The sequence below is a fragment of the Mytilus trossulus genome, chromosome 14, assembly GCF_036588685.1.
Source record: "Mytilus trossulus isolate FHL-02 chromosome 14, PNRI_Mtr1.1.1.hap1, whole genome shotgun sequence".
Lineage (NCBI taxonomy): Eukaryota > Metazoa > Mollusca > Bivalvia > Mytilida > Mytilidae > Mytilus > Mytilus trossulus.
In genome coordinates, this window is record NC_086386.1 from 76983485 (window position 1) to 76997540 (window position 14056).

The 14056-nt window shown below is 33.5% G+C and overlaps 1 protein-coding gene across 1 annotated transcript; it reads left to right on the forward strand.

Moving 5' to 3' along the window:
- Positions 1 to 11278: 11278 nt before the first annotated feature.
- LOC134698081 (putative nuclease HARBI1) lies at positions 11279 to 13774 on the forward strand. The gene is made up of 3 exons (XM_063560373.1): positions 11279 to 11627; positions 12568 to 12854; positions 13571 to 13774. The coding sequence occupies exons 1-3, from the start codon at positions 11279 to 11281 to the stop codon at positions 13772 to 13774; spliced, it is 840 nt and encodes a 279-aa protein (XP_063416443.1).
- Positions 13775 to 14056: the final 282 nt, after the last annotated feature.

A 14056-nucleotide genomic window follows, 5' to 3' on the forward strand; every position in this document is an offset into this window, starting at 1 on the left:
TACACACGTGTTCAGCATAGATGTAGAAATTGTATCAGTAAATATAAAAGGCAATAACATGATAAAGGAAATAAAACTTTAAAGATCATTAAACTTTCAATATGCTTTTCGTGTATTTGCCTTATCAGAATTATATACATGTAGAGTTCAAAAAAGCCATCTAAAAAAAAAGACTTTTATATAACAGAGCACACTGACATATATTGACAAGAATCATCATGGATCTATGTGTAACTAGCATATCTTTAAACATTGATAAGAAAGATATCAAAGTGTTTATTGCTTTATTTCTTAAAGAACTATCACAATGATGATTTATCAAATTTGATATAATAAAAAGTCTGATAAATGAGTTCTATTTTTTTTTTGAATTAAAAGGCATAAAAGTTTGAAATTGCAAAACCTGCTATCGCATACAAAAGTTGCCAATATTTTTAATGTTGTTGAAATAATCATGGGCATTAACGTTCTGTTCTTGTACTCTGCTGATAAACCAACTATATGATAGCAACTGCCATTTTCTTGACTTGGTTCAGGACATTGAAAGAAAATCTGTTTTTTTTATGTCTAGCCTATCTACGAGCTTTTATGACAATGTTAAATGGATAATTAAATTGACAAGATTACTTGACAGGAATACAATATAAATAAATGCAAGAATATTCAGGACAGAGAAATACACGAATAAATAGTATATTTTTGCATCCTCGCAACAGAATAACAACAAACACGTAAACAACATAGGAAAGCACAACAGAACCACGAGCTGTCCGCCAAAAGACTGTATCAAAACCTCAAAGGTGAATTTAAAAAAACAAACTTAACAATGTAAACGAAAAAAACGAAAGTCTGCTATATTCTATTAAACCATTAACATTTTACTGTAATCATGGTAAGTACATGAAATGGGAGCTGACTGCAACTTTTATTTGTATTTATTGTTTGTTGAATAGTACTTTGAACACTCTTTTTTGGCCCATTACATTTTTAATTAAAGCCCTTTAGTCCATCACCTAGTAGGGTAAAATTTCAGTTCTGTGTTAAATCCCAGGGTACCGCAACTTTTTAGTATAATTCTAAAGAGTAATGTCTGAAGAACATTTTTTAAGAGGTGTTATACTTTTGAAAAAGTGTCCAGAAGGGGTTAAAAGGGGACTTATTTAAGAGCATATCAAAAATTTAGTTTTACACATATATAAAGAAATATGAAAAAAAACAAGTATTCAGTACTATTTTTTTTTTTAAATTGAACAGATAGTATCTTATTAAAACGGAGGTTGATTTTTATTTAATGTTTAAATCGCAGCGAACCAAGAAAAAAGTGAGAGGGTAATTTCCAAAATTTTATGATTTTGAATGAAAAGAAGCATACGTACTAGTGTTGTTGATAAAAATGTATATTTTAATGCCCCATTTATGGGCATTATGCTTTCTGGTCTGTACGTCCGTCCGTTCGTCCGTCTGTCCCGCTTCAAGTTTTTGGTCCAGGTTAAAGAGTTTGGTCGAGGTAGTTTTTGATGAAGTTGAAGTCCAATCAACTTGAAACTTAGTACACATATTCCCTATGATATGATCTGTCTAATTTAACAAAATAGATATTTTCTCCCATTTTCACGGACCAGTGAACTCAGAAATGATAGTGTGGATGGGGCATCCGTGTAGTGGGGACACATTATTGTTTACATTGCAAAATTGAGCATCAAGTAACTAACTAAAGCTGTTGAAAAAAAATAGAATCAACGACAAGTACAAACCTAAGCAACCAGATATGCACGATTCTGTCACTTATTTATACATCACATTCATGAATAACTCACATATAACTAGAAAATATAAAAGACCTCTCAGGGTTTCTACCCCTATATAAAAAAATTTCTTAACAACAGAATCACAACATAAGGTCACGAAGAGGGTCAATCCATAGAATCATCATGATTTTCGTCACCTGCATTATACCCGAATTATCATCATCATCATCTCCATTATCTTCGTTGTCATCGTTAGCAATATCAACGATTTGATAATCCTTTTTGCGACAAGCATTAGTTCATTTACATCAATCTGTACAGGATAAGCCTTGTCGAACACATGAACATCTTGAACTGGCACAACCAGCTTTAAATGAACCCCTTATCATAATTAATATAGCATCTAACGCTGGCGGTTGGTCCAACCGATTGATACTGATCAAATCGTTTTTAACAATCCGACCATGGTTGTTTGGCGACGGAACAGTGTGTGCTCAAGAGCAGATTTCAAAATCTTTGCCTGAAAGTTGTATCGATTCATGTGCTTGAACATTGCATCTTTTGTTGGGGACAGTAGATGACAATGAATGTTTTTTGCATTGCAAAAAGTTCTGAATTTGGATTCATCGATGTTATTATTTTGTAGTCATATATAACACGTAAAAACCTGTTGCGTGTTTTGGCAACTCTTCGTCTACCTCTTCAATGATTTCACTAAGAAGGGATAGACTTTCTGAAAACTCCACAAAACGTGTCAAAACGCCGAATGCTTTGCTTTTTCCTTTATCGGACAAAACACTTACTTAATTATAACTAGTAAAGGCGTGAAATCCCGGAAGTGCTCTACAAACATGCTCCCCTAATTATGCACTCATTAATTGCACATTTATTAATCTGCATTTAGAATAATGATACTTAGTATTGGAACTGATATAATTCTGAAACTAGCCAATACTTCCACATCAGTGTCAGAAGATTTTATACCAATGGAATAGTGTTTTGCATGAAGAAACATCTTTGTGTCGGCTTCTTCCTGTATGGTTAGAAGCTCAATGCATTCTACACTTGTAACTATTTCATTTTCAACATATATTTTGTGGTACATACTTCCATAAGATTCAAATAAATCAATACCTTCAAGTGTAAAATTAAAGGATTGTTTACTCCATTCCGACTCAAAGAATTAAGCAAATTTGTTTCTACCAACTGACAAACATCTCTTCAAGATTGTGTCGATCTCGAAATTGTCGTAACGATTTGCCCTCCCAAGGACGTGCGATCCCGTTCTTAATTTTTTATGGATTTTGTGGGATACTGATCAGTGACAAAATCACTACAGGAAGCTCTTTCTGAAAATAAAAGGACGTTTTTTAGACAACTTTTGCCAAATAAAAAAAATTAGTATGTATCATAGTAAAGGATTGAATAACTGCCGTACCATCAAATATCCATATGCTTTCCTCATGAATGGCTTGCATATGTTCAACTTCCTCTTCTTAAAGACCACCTAGACAGATTTATTTGTCTTTACATGTGTATCATCAACGTTTGCAAGAGACCATGAAAGTGGACATAATTCAAACTGGAGTACCTCTCGCATATCCAACTGTCTTGTCTGGGTTATGACAAGCAGGCTACCAAAAAGATTTTTATATGATGTCAATGTGATGTTGTTCTTATCAACCATTAACTGTTCACCTTTTATTTCCTTTGTTGAAAATGTAAGCAATGATTGTCTTTTGATTGGTTTGAAAATATTGGTTGAAATTTGAGTAAGCTGTTCAGTAATGGCATTTTCTGATGCTGACTTTCGCTTTTCATACGCGTTTGAAAGGTTGCATCTTAATTCCGAAGAAGCAATAGTACCCGAGGACAAGCCAGATAACTGCTCAGATGTTTCAAACGGATTTGTCTACCTTAACAATTTCTGACCAATTTTAATAGTCAGTTTATTCTCGCTTCGTTTGTGTTTCCCCAGGTTTTTTTGTGCGGATGTTTCAGAGTTAACAATTTCTGCCAAATCACGACATTGTGATGATATTGAAGCTCTTTAATGTGCATTTAATAACCAAATTTTAACAAAACTTTTATTTAAACTGAAATCAACAATGCCACCTCTGGTTTTTGTATCTCTGTTCAATGTTTGCTCGATTGTTTGGTCAACTGGATATCTAGAAAATCCACGAAAGCTTCTCTGAACACAATAACAACCAGATGAAAGATATTCATGCGCATCAGGATGGATATTTGACATATTTTGCATTTGACGCAAATAGACTGACATGCATCGGGAATAGTTTTGACGGTCATATGCAAAAATCTAAATGCAAACAAAGTAACACAATCATTTGACAATATGTACACTATGTATATTAAACAATAGTGAAGCTATACATCCAAGTAAGAAGGAAAGATATATGATAAAAAACACACTATCAAATGAGGAACAATATATATACATTACGAAAAGCAAATAAATAGTAACCATATGGTTTGTCAAATAGATATAATTTTGTGCCAAAGAAAATAAAAAATCCCCAACTGACTATTTGACCTTCGTTCAAAGCAATGTTTGTCGATTGAATGACTTAACAATCTTAACTCAATCACCACATAGCTAAAACACAAAATGTAAACAAGCACACCTTTATTGACTTCGATAGAGCGCACCCTTTCAGAACGCCAAAAAAAAACAACACACTTTTATTTGTTATTTTTCATAAATATTTTGTTACACATTTACTTTATAAAATAATTTGTCTCACAAAAACAACATTATCGACGATTTTTAATATTTGTTTTTAGTTTCAAATTGATAAGCTTAAAGCGCTTATGTGTGAACTCAGGTATGAATATATTTTCGACTGAATCGAAGACGGTATTGTGATGATTTCCGATATTTTACGAGTATTTGTACATACATATGTTTCTTTGAATAATAACGATATATATATAATTTAAATAGTTTAAACATTGCATACTGGTCAATTTTAAAGTTTAATTTACAAAAACGGATAATTGTATTACGAGTTTCTTAATGAAATGAGAAAATATGCATTAACTTAAACCCAAAAAATCGGATTGTTTGTAATGTAAATAAACATTTTTTTAAATAAAAAATCTTCAGTGTTACATTAGATATGATAGTTTTATATCTGTTTTAGTTGTTTAAACCTATACTTTATTTTTTTTAATCGCTTTATATTAAAAATTTTAATTACAAATTACTTAGTGGTGATAGCTGAATGAGGGGGTCATCGACAAGGACGTTTTTAAACCTCTTATTGATAGTTTTTTTTAGTCTAACACCTTGTATTTTATCAGTAAGATAATGAAGTTTAATTCTATCAAAAAAATCGCGGTATCCTGGGGTGTAACACAAACTTCTTAACTAGAGAGCTTGTACTACTTTGTAGACCACATGTGCATATGGCATACAAAATGTTAAGCTTGGTAAATGCATCTTTAATGAGTTAAAGTTAATTGTCAAGCCCTAATGTTGTCAATGTCATTTCAAATTTCATTTGCATTTGCTTTACATCAAGTTTACTATTAAGATGTTAGGTAGCAAAGCAATTGCTTAAGTACTTTCAATCAGGTCAATCTTATAAGTGTAACTTCTATGTTCTGAAAAGTCTTTTGTAGACGAAACGCGAGTCTGACGTAAATATAAAATTCTTATCTTGGTATCTATGATGAGATTTTTTACAAAGCAACACCACCTTACACATCCAAAAGTAAAGCAATATAAATAAACTCATCATAGAAACCGGGACTAAATTTAGTATATACGCCAGACGCGCGTTTCGTCTAAAAAAGACTCATCAGTTACGCTCGAATCCAAAAAGTTAAAAATGCTTAATAAAGTACGAAGTGGAAGAGCATTGAGGACCAAAATTCATAAAAGTTTTGCCAAATACAGCTAAGGTAATTTATGCCTGAGGTAGAAACGCCTTAGTATTTAAATAATTCAAAATTTTGTTAACATATAACCATATCAATGATAATTGGGCTTGTGATACCCTCGGGGAAATAAATCTCAACCAGCAGTGGCATCGACCCAGAGTAGTAAATAAACTCATCATAGATACCAGGACTAAATTTAGTATATACGCCAGATATATGTTTCTTTAATTAAAGAATATGAAATTATAACAGATACATAAATGCACAAATGTATTTTATATTACGCTTATGATTTTAAAGACCAGCTTTCCTTGTGGGTTATTCCTAAAATGAGAGTAATGTAAAAAAAAACATTCACATCAGATACGTTGTTTTTGTAGAGAAACGACAGTGGATGGACCATGATGTCCTGTTGTTCTACATATATCATGTACGAATTAAATACTTGTTTTGGATTTTGCGATTTGATTTTTCAATTTCCCTGCCTTTTTTTGTTTGTTTATAGCTAAATGGCATCACTATCATGAATTGTCCAAGAAGTTTGTCGACAACCAGTAAAATATTTCATTGCATAGTTGGTATCAACAGTGGGTTTCAACTGGTGTGTATGAACATTTAAATTGTAAAGTCATTACCAATCAATTATTGTTTTCTTCTTCTAAAACCAGCTGTAGACTTTACTTTGTTTTTGCGTACAAATTAAAATTAAAATATATGTTATTGCTAATCAAAGCGCCCAAAAGGAGCAGAACAATCAACATTAATTACATACAAATGATTCAATATATTTAAGACACAATGTTACAAAAAAAAATATATATATTAATTAAGACAGAAGAATGCAACAAACAAGGTGTTTAACAATATAACTAGGTTAAGGAAAGGGGGCTCACTGGGCACTACTACATCTATATATCATTTCAGGACACTTTCCCATATGAGGATAAATTTTCCATTCGTTCTCCGAGTTTCTGGATTATAAAAATATCTTTAGAAGACATAAGCTAAATAAATTGTGATTTAATATCTAAACCACTAAAATTGGTAAACCGTTGTTTTATTTCATTTAAAAAGTAAAGACGAATATTTGAAAATTTGTGGCACTGAAGAAGAAAATGAATTCCATCTTCAACATTAGTACCACATAATTTACAGATACGTTCTGACACTGTCTGATTTTTGTACCTTCCCCTCTCAATCTCCAAATTGTGAGCACTGATACGGAATTTTGTTAAGTAATTTCTATATTTAAAATTTTCCTGCAAAAGGTAATTTAAGATCTGCTTTTAAAAAGTCTATAAGTTCTATGCTTGTTCCCATATAGTTTATTGCCTCTGAAATCATTATTAAGCTCAGTTTGCCATATTTAATCATATTTTGATTGCATCGTTTTGTAAAAATAGTTTTCTAACTTTGTCTTAAAATTAAGTGCACAATTTTCATTGATGCTTAAGGGTGACCATCAACAAGGCAATATAGAGATATAAAATATATGAAATATAAAAGACTGAGCACCTTGACCGTACATTCCCTTAAACGCTTTAGTGCATATCATGATTCAAATTGTTTGTTGGAGGCAAACACTTGACATAACTTTTGTGTATAAATGCGCATGAATCTTTATTTTGCTCAGATTGTATATAAAACCTGATTTCCAGAGATGTTCGTTCCATTGGGTAACGTATTATGAAAAGAAAGAATCCAAATAGTTGAACATATATGCAAGTAAGGCACTGTGCATTGTCATATTAATGACTTGTCTTAATTTAGTAAAATTGATTAGAATGCACATGAGATGTTAAAATCAATTAAGAAGTATACTTTATGATTGAAATAAAAAAGAAATGAAGGCATTTATGGTTTATAAATCTAATAGTCATTATACTAACATTTCAATTCATTACCGTGTGTGTACAATGCGATTTTTAATTTATCTACTTTTAAAAGCGTTGTTTGTCTTTAAAATAATGTGGACGGTGATTATCCATCTAAATATGTGTCTTAAATGTGTCATTTTAGATTTCTTTCTTTATATAGATCTATTTCCCGTTTTGTTAAGTCACTGACAAGTCTTATGATGACGAAACGCGCGTCTGGCGTACTCACATATAATCCTGATTCTTTTGATAACTATTTACATCACTGGGTCGATGCCACTACTGATGGACGTTCGTCCTTGAGGGTATCACCAGCTAGATAGTCAATATCGTGTATCTTGTATCTTGTGGTTAGTACTTCGCTTTGAATAATGAAAGGCGTGTTTTCATGCAATTTGTATTAAAGATATGAGACGTTGCGCACAAGGCAACGTTACATATACAATATGCACCGTAAACAATATGTAACGTGAGTGACGTTAGTTACTTAGTGAATGAACAGCGGTAAATACTTAACACTGGGGGAGCCGAAAAGTAAAAAATAATCTAAAATTATGAAAACCAATAAGCATACAAAATGTGAAATGATAATTGGGTCAATATCCGCAATTGTTTCTCCATAGGTGGTAATGTTAACGTTTTCTGCTGTAGCTTAGTCCATATAGTAAACTTGGATATGTATGATGGCTCGTTTCGAAGCTGAGAAATTTTCGCATATGTGGTACGAAGTGTGATTCATTTTTCCGTAAACAAACATATCCAAAAAATCCTTTCGTGATGCGGCTCTTCGTGGTAAAGTCCCTTTTTCACACAATAATTTCTTTGAAAATTTAATACTTTGAATACATATTATAACTACATAGTTTTTCCACATTTATTCAATGGTCCTATATTTTTTACAAATCAACACAATTGGTTTAGCTCAGTCATTTGTTAAAAATTAAAACATGTTCAATATCACTACACAGGGATTTTTTGTTTACACACAACTTTTGTGCTCCTCAATTGGAGGTGCATTATGAATAGTGTCCAAATTCTCCATCTAAAGTCCATGTTATAGAATAGAAATACTGTACTGTCTATTCACTATGATTTGTCAAAATTATGTTGTCCATGACTGTTTGAATCTTTAGATTGGTGTCATTTTTACTCGGCGCTCTGTCTCTGTGAATTTTGAATCCTGGTTCCCAGCTCAATGTGTGCATCGTATCATTGTTCTTCATTATGTTGTTGTTTATCAAATACGTCTCATAAAGGTCTTTGTTAAATTAAATTGAAATATCAGAAACTTTTTTGATTGATTTGATTTTCCCAAATCGTTTTAAATCGACTTCTTCTGTGTCTTGTGTTGAAACATTTAAGATTAGGATGTGGGTCCAGCTGTGGCTTTCATTGGTCCAGAAAGTAGGTATCCGAATTTTGATTCTACTGCGGTCGGGCCTGGTCCACGGATGACTGTGTCTTATACGATATCTCAGTAGTAATTAGAACCTATTCAAAATAATATCCTGAATGTATCCTTGTCGCTTACAGGGTGTGCTAATCTAAGACGACTTAGATTTGGCAGTTTATCAGTATTGAATGTGTGATTGTGTAACGGTGCTGCGATAGTATGGACAATCATTACTTCCATCGGTATTTTCTTCCCATTCTGAGTTTGTAAATCTATTTGGGCAATGTCCAAATTGCGTATATTTATCTCCAAATACTGCTAGGTTAACTAACGTGGTTCCAGTCGGTTGTAATTGCAATTCAGCGGCTTATGCCTAACAAATAAAAGAATACTGAGATCCTTCATCTAAAAAGAATATAAGCAATAGCTGACCTGTCATCTACCCAAACTGGTGGGATGGCTGTTTTTAGCAATACGTCTGTATTTGTGTTAACGCTCGACGTTAGAATGTTACTGTATCATGGTTGTATTTACAATTGCATATTGTGGTAAGGGTTTCATTGTACTAAAAAGAAAAAAATATTCTCATTTCGGCACAAACGCTAGTGTAATGTTTTTTTATTACAATTCCTACATCTAAATCGTGAGCGGCATTCCTAAACTTTGTGATTACCAAAGCAATTGTAACATGATAGTACCGTATTCTGTTTTATAAAAGCTAAGCGGCTCTCTCTGACTACAACATTGGAAAATCCTAGGGACGAATGCGAATGTTTGCAATACATGCATTTGGGTTTGAACTGATTTATTACAGATTAAGGTCTTGCAGTTATTTTGGGTTTAACTGCTGTGTGAAATGAAACTGTGGGAGTGAAACTGTCTAATTTTTCAGAATAACCAGATTCCTGTTCGTACATCTCTTTGCCGATTGCTCTCTAAGGGACCTTATATCCCAAATCCGTATTCCGTGTTCTCTGGTCATCAGTTTTTTTTTCATTTCGTCCGGAAATTTTCCAAATATGATTGGTACTAAAAGTTATCCAAATGTGTCTTGCGATTGTCCGAGCGACTCTAATTCCTTTATGCACGACTCCATTTTATTGTAAAATGCTCGTATGCTGTGCGGTATAAGTGACGGATGCGTACGTTCTAGTAGATTATGCGTGTACGCGTTTATACTTGTTTGTGTCTGTCCATACCTCTCTTTTAGCAATATAATTGCGTGTGCATAGTTGGCGTTTGATAGAGATAAACCGGATATGCATTGTGCGGCTTCGTTGTGTATCTGAGATTTGAAATAACTGCAGTTTTGTATATTTGTTAAATAGGGATTGTGATGAATGGTTGTCTCCCGTAAAGTTCGGTTGATCAAGTTTAGGTAGTTTGAAATAGAATTTTGTTGTTGTTGTTGGGTTCTCGTTCGGATAAACGAAGTTATAATCCACGGAAAATTCATTTTCTGAATGGTTTGAGTTGTGATTCACAAGTGTGTTTGCAATTGGAACATAATTGATTCACTCACCGTTTGCTGAAATGGGGTTGTTTTGTTTCCAGAAACTATGTCCTTGAATCGGCGTTTGGCGACTTTCATATTCATTGTATGATATATATATATGAATAGTCCGCGTCAAGAATTTCTTGTTCCATGTCGTCTAGCTTGGTTCCATATATATATATGAGTCTGAAGATTCAAACAGGTTCCTGTGCTTTGTAAGGGTATCTACGGCAGCCGATTATTTTCTGCAATTTTCTCTTTGGTCTTAATAATAAGTCTTGTGATGGCGCGTCTGTGTCCAACACGAATTGCTCTGAGTTTCTCCATAAGTCACGGCACCAATATCGTGTATCGTGTTTCTTGTGGTTAGTACTTAGTTTTGAACGGTGAAAGGCGTGTGTTCATACAAATTGTATTTAAGATATGAGACGTTGCCTACGTATTCAATAGGCAACGTAAACAACAGGTAACGTTAGTGAACAAGATTAGGGATATTTACCACCAATGTCAAATCAATACTATAATACGGATCAGAAACCTGGAGAGAAACAGCTGCATCTATCAAATATATCCAAACTTTTGCCAATAAATATTTTAGAAATATCCTCAACATCAGGGGCCGGTTGTTCAACTTATCGTTAAGTCTAACGCTGTCGTTAAAATATGCCAACGCTTCGTTAAAATTTAACGCATGGTTAATCCTGTTATTCATCTCTACATTAGATTTAACGCAACGTTAAACTGTCGATAACTTCTATAAAATCTAACGCTGCTATCGAACATCGTTAAATACTTAACGAAGTGTTTTAATTGATAAAATGGCTGCTCTGTTAATGGTACCTAGGCAAAGAAAAGAGAGATGATCTTCAGAGGAATGGTTTCACATCTAAACAATTTGACTGACAATGAAATGAGGATAATATATAGGTTTGGAAGAGACTCTATAGCCTACATATGCAATATTGTGGATGATAAATTGAGAAGATCTACAGCAAAGAAAACTGCTCTAACAGTGGAGCAACAAGTATGCATAGCCTTGAGGTTTTATGCCTCTGGGTCATTTTTACAAGTAATTGGAGATACAATGGGCTACGACAAAGCAACAGTATCTAGAGCAGTGAATGATGTTACCAATGCTTTACTTGATGTGAAAGACAACTTCATCCAGTGGCCAAAAGACATCAATTCTAAAAACAGGATGAAGTGTGGTTTCCACAGACAAATGAACTTCCCAAATGTTTTGGGGGTGCATTGATTGCACACACATCAAGATGCAAGGGCCATCAGAGGACGAGGCAGCTTTTGTCAACAGAAAGGGGTTCAATAGTGTGAACGGGCTGTGTGTGATTACGAAGGTACTTATTTAATTTGTTAATATCCTCTTCGTCTGTTTATTTGTTTACCTTTGTTATTATCTCCCTTAAACTTTCTCGTCAGTAAGTCAACAATTCGGTCCTCGATCTTATACGACCCAAATATTACAAGTGATCAATCGACGATCGGGTCATTGTGTGCTATCTTTTCCAATAAGAACGCGCACATGTGACTCCAAACAGTGTGGTCATACGTGCCACTTATTTATATGTGCTATTTTTAATCTTTACAATGTTGGTTAAGGAAAGCATAATATTACTGTTGTATTTTTTCTGTACTGGATCGGATGTTATATTAAGCTCGAGTTTTCAGGAATGACACCCTTTCGGGATTTCGGGAATGACCCTTTCGGGACCCGGGAATTCTTTTTTTGAATTTCTGGTTCTCGGGATTTTGTGTTTTTAAACCTTTAAACCCAGGATTTCTGGATCCAGTCCGCATACCCCCCCCCCCCCCCCTACTGAAGGAAACATGATATTTTTCACTGAAAACGATTTTGAACATTATTCAAAATTATTGAATATACTAATAGTTTAAATCACCTGTATGCATTTTTTTAGGGCCTCAATGAAAATTAGACTAGTTCTAATTGAGTAACACTTTTTAATTGAAAAAAAATTATTATTAACTGGAGTCCCGATAAAGTTCATATACCCCCTCTTATTAGTGACAATTAGTCACAAGTAGCAATAGACTGAGTGACCTTTACTCAAGCTGCAGTTAACTGTAACATTAATTAGTACTCTGCATAGAATTACATATATATTTTTTCAGGGAAATTTACCAATATTTCTGCTAACTGGCCAGGGTCAACCCATGATTCCCACATCTTCAACACATCAAACCTATGTCACTACCTGGAGACAAACAACAGAGGACTTGCAGACGGTTTGATACTAGGAGACAGCGGGTATGCATGTCGCCCTTTTCTCATGACACCATATCTAAATCCCAGAGAAAGACACCAGCAAAGATTAAATAGAGCACACTCCAGTACAAGATCTATTACTGAAAGGGCTTTTGGAATCTTAAAGCGAAGATTTCATGTTTTACACTCTGAGGTAAAAATAATTATAGAATACTTTGAAATATGATAACTAAAAAATGGTTTGATTGTCAAAGACCAGAGACCGACTGATTACTTGGAAGTTAACATCGATAGGTAACTTTACAGCCTTCAACAATAATCCTATATAGTGATGCATAGCTAAAATGGTTAATTAACCTCAGCAGTTTCAAACAAAAAATGCCAAAAAAACTTCAGCCATGAAGAAAGAAATATATTGAGTAAAAAGGGACACAAAAAAGAAACTAATTATAAAAAGGATATTAATTAGGGAGCTATCATTTCTTGTTTGAAAGGGATGGCTAGTATGAAAAATGCCTCTTTATTTTCACACTTTCATACATAAATTGTCATCCTGCCTCTTTTTTTACTCGAAACTCTTGTCCTGACTTTTTTTAATTTCATACAAGCGACACTATCCCCATAAAAATTACATGGTAGCTCTGTAAAACTAGTAGAGACAATTGTTACAGAAAAAGCCGCAGTAAATAGGGATTATGTTGAACCTGTTATTTAAGTAACTAACGGTATTGGTTTTGTTTTAAAATGCAGTGCAAATAATCATTAACATGGTATATTTTGTTAAAGTGGATATCTGCATGGGTAATTTTCCAGAAGACAATATTGTAGATGGGAAGACACTTCTGAAACAGTTTTTTTTTAAATTGAAAGATATCTTCCTGCCAATAATTATGAAATTATAAATTTCAGGTCAGAATGAAACCAGAAAAAGTCTGTCGAGTGTTTGGTGCTTGTGCTGTTCTTCACACCATAGCTTTAACAAGGAATGAACCTTTGGAAGATGTTTGTGGTGTAAATGTTCAGCAAGACCAGCCAGTGCAAGTTCCGAATTTTGAAGGAGAACAGGATGGTAGACACATTAGAGAGCATATCGCAAGAGTTTTCTTCAACTGAAATACATGTTTAATACACAAGAGTCTTCATTTTTTCATCCAATATAAAATTGTGATAAATAATACAAGTTATGTTTTCTCAAACACATGCATTCGACGTGTTGAAATGAAGGCTTAGCAAATTATGAGTTCATAAATACACTTGCGGTAATATGAGTTATTGGCACTACGAAGTGTCGGTCATCACGCTTTTTTAAATATCATTTCATTGTTAATTGTACACTGAATGACATTTTACCCCAAGGCTTGATTAAGGTATACATTTAAGGTCATCCTTTGGAAT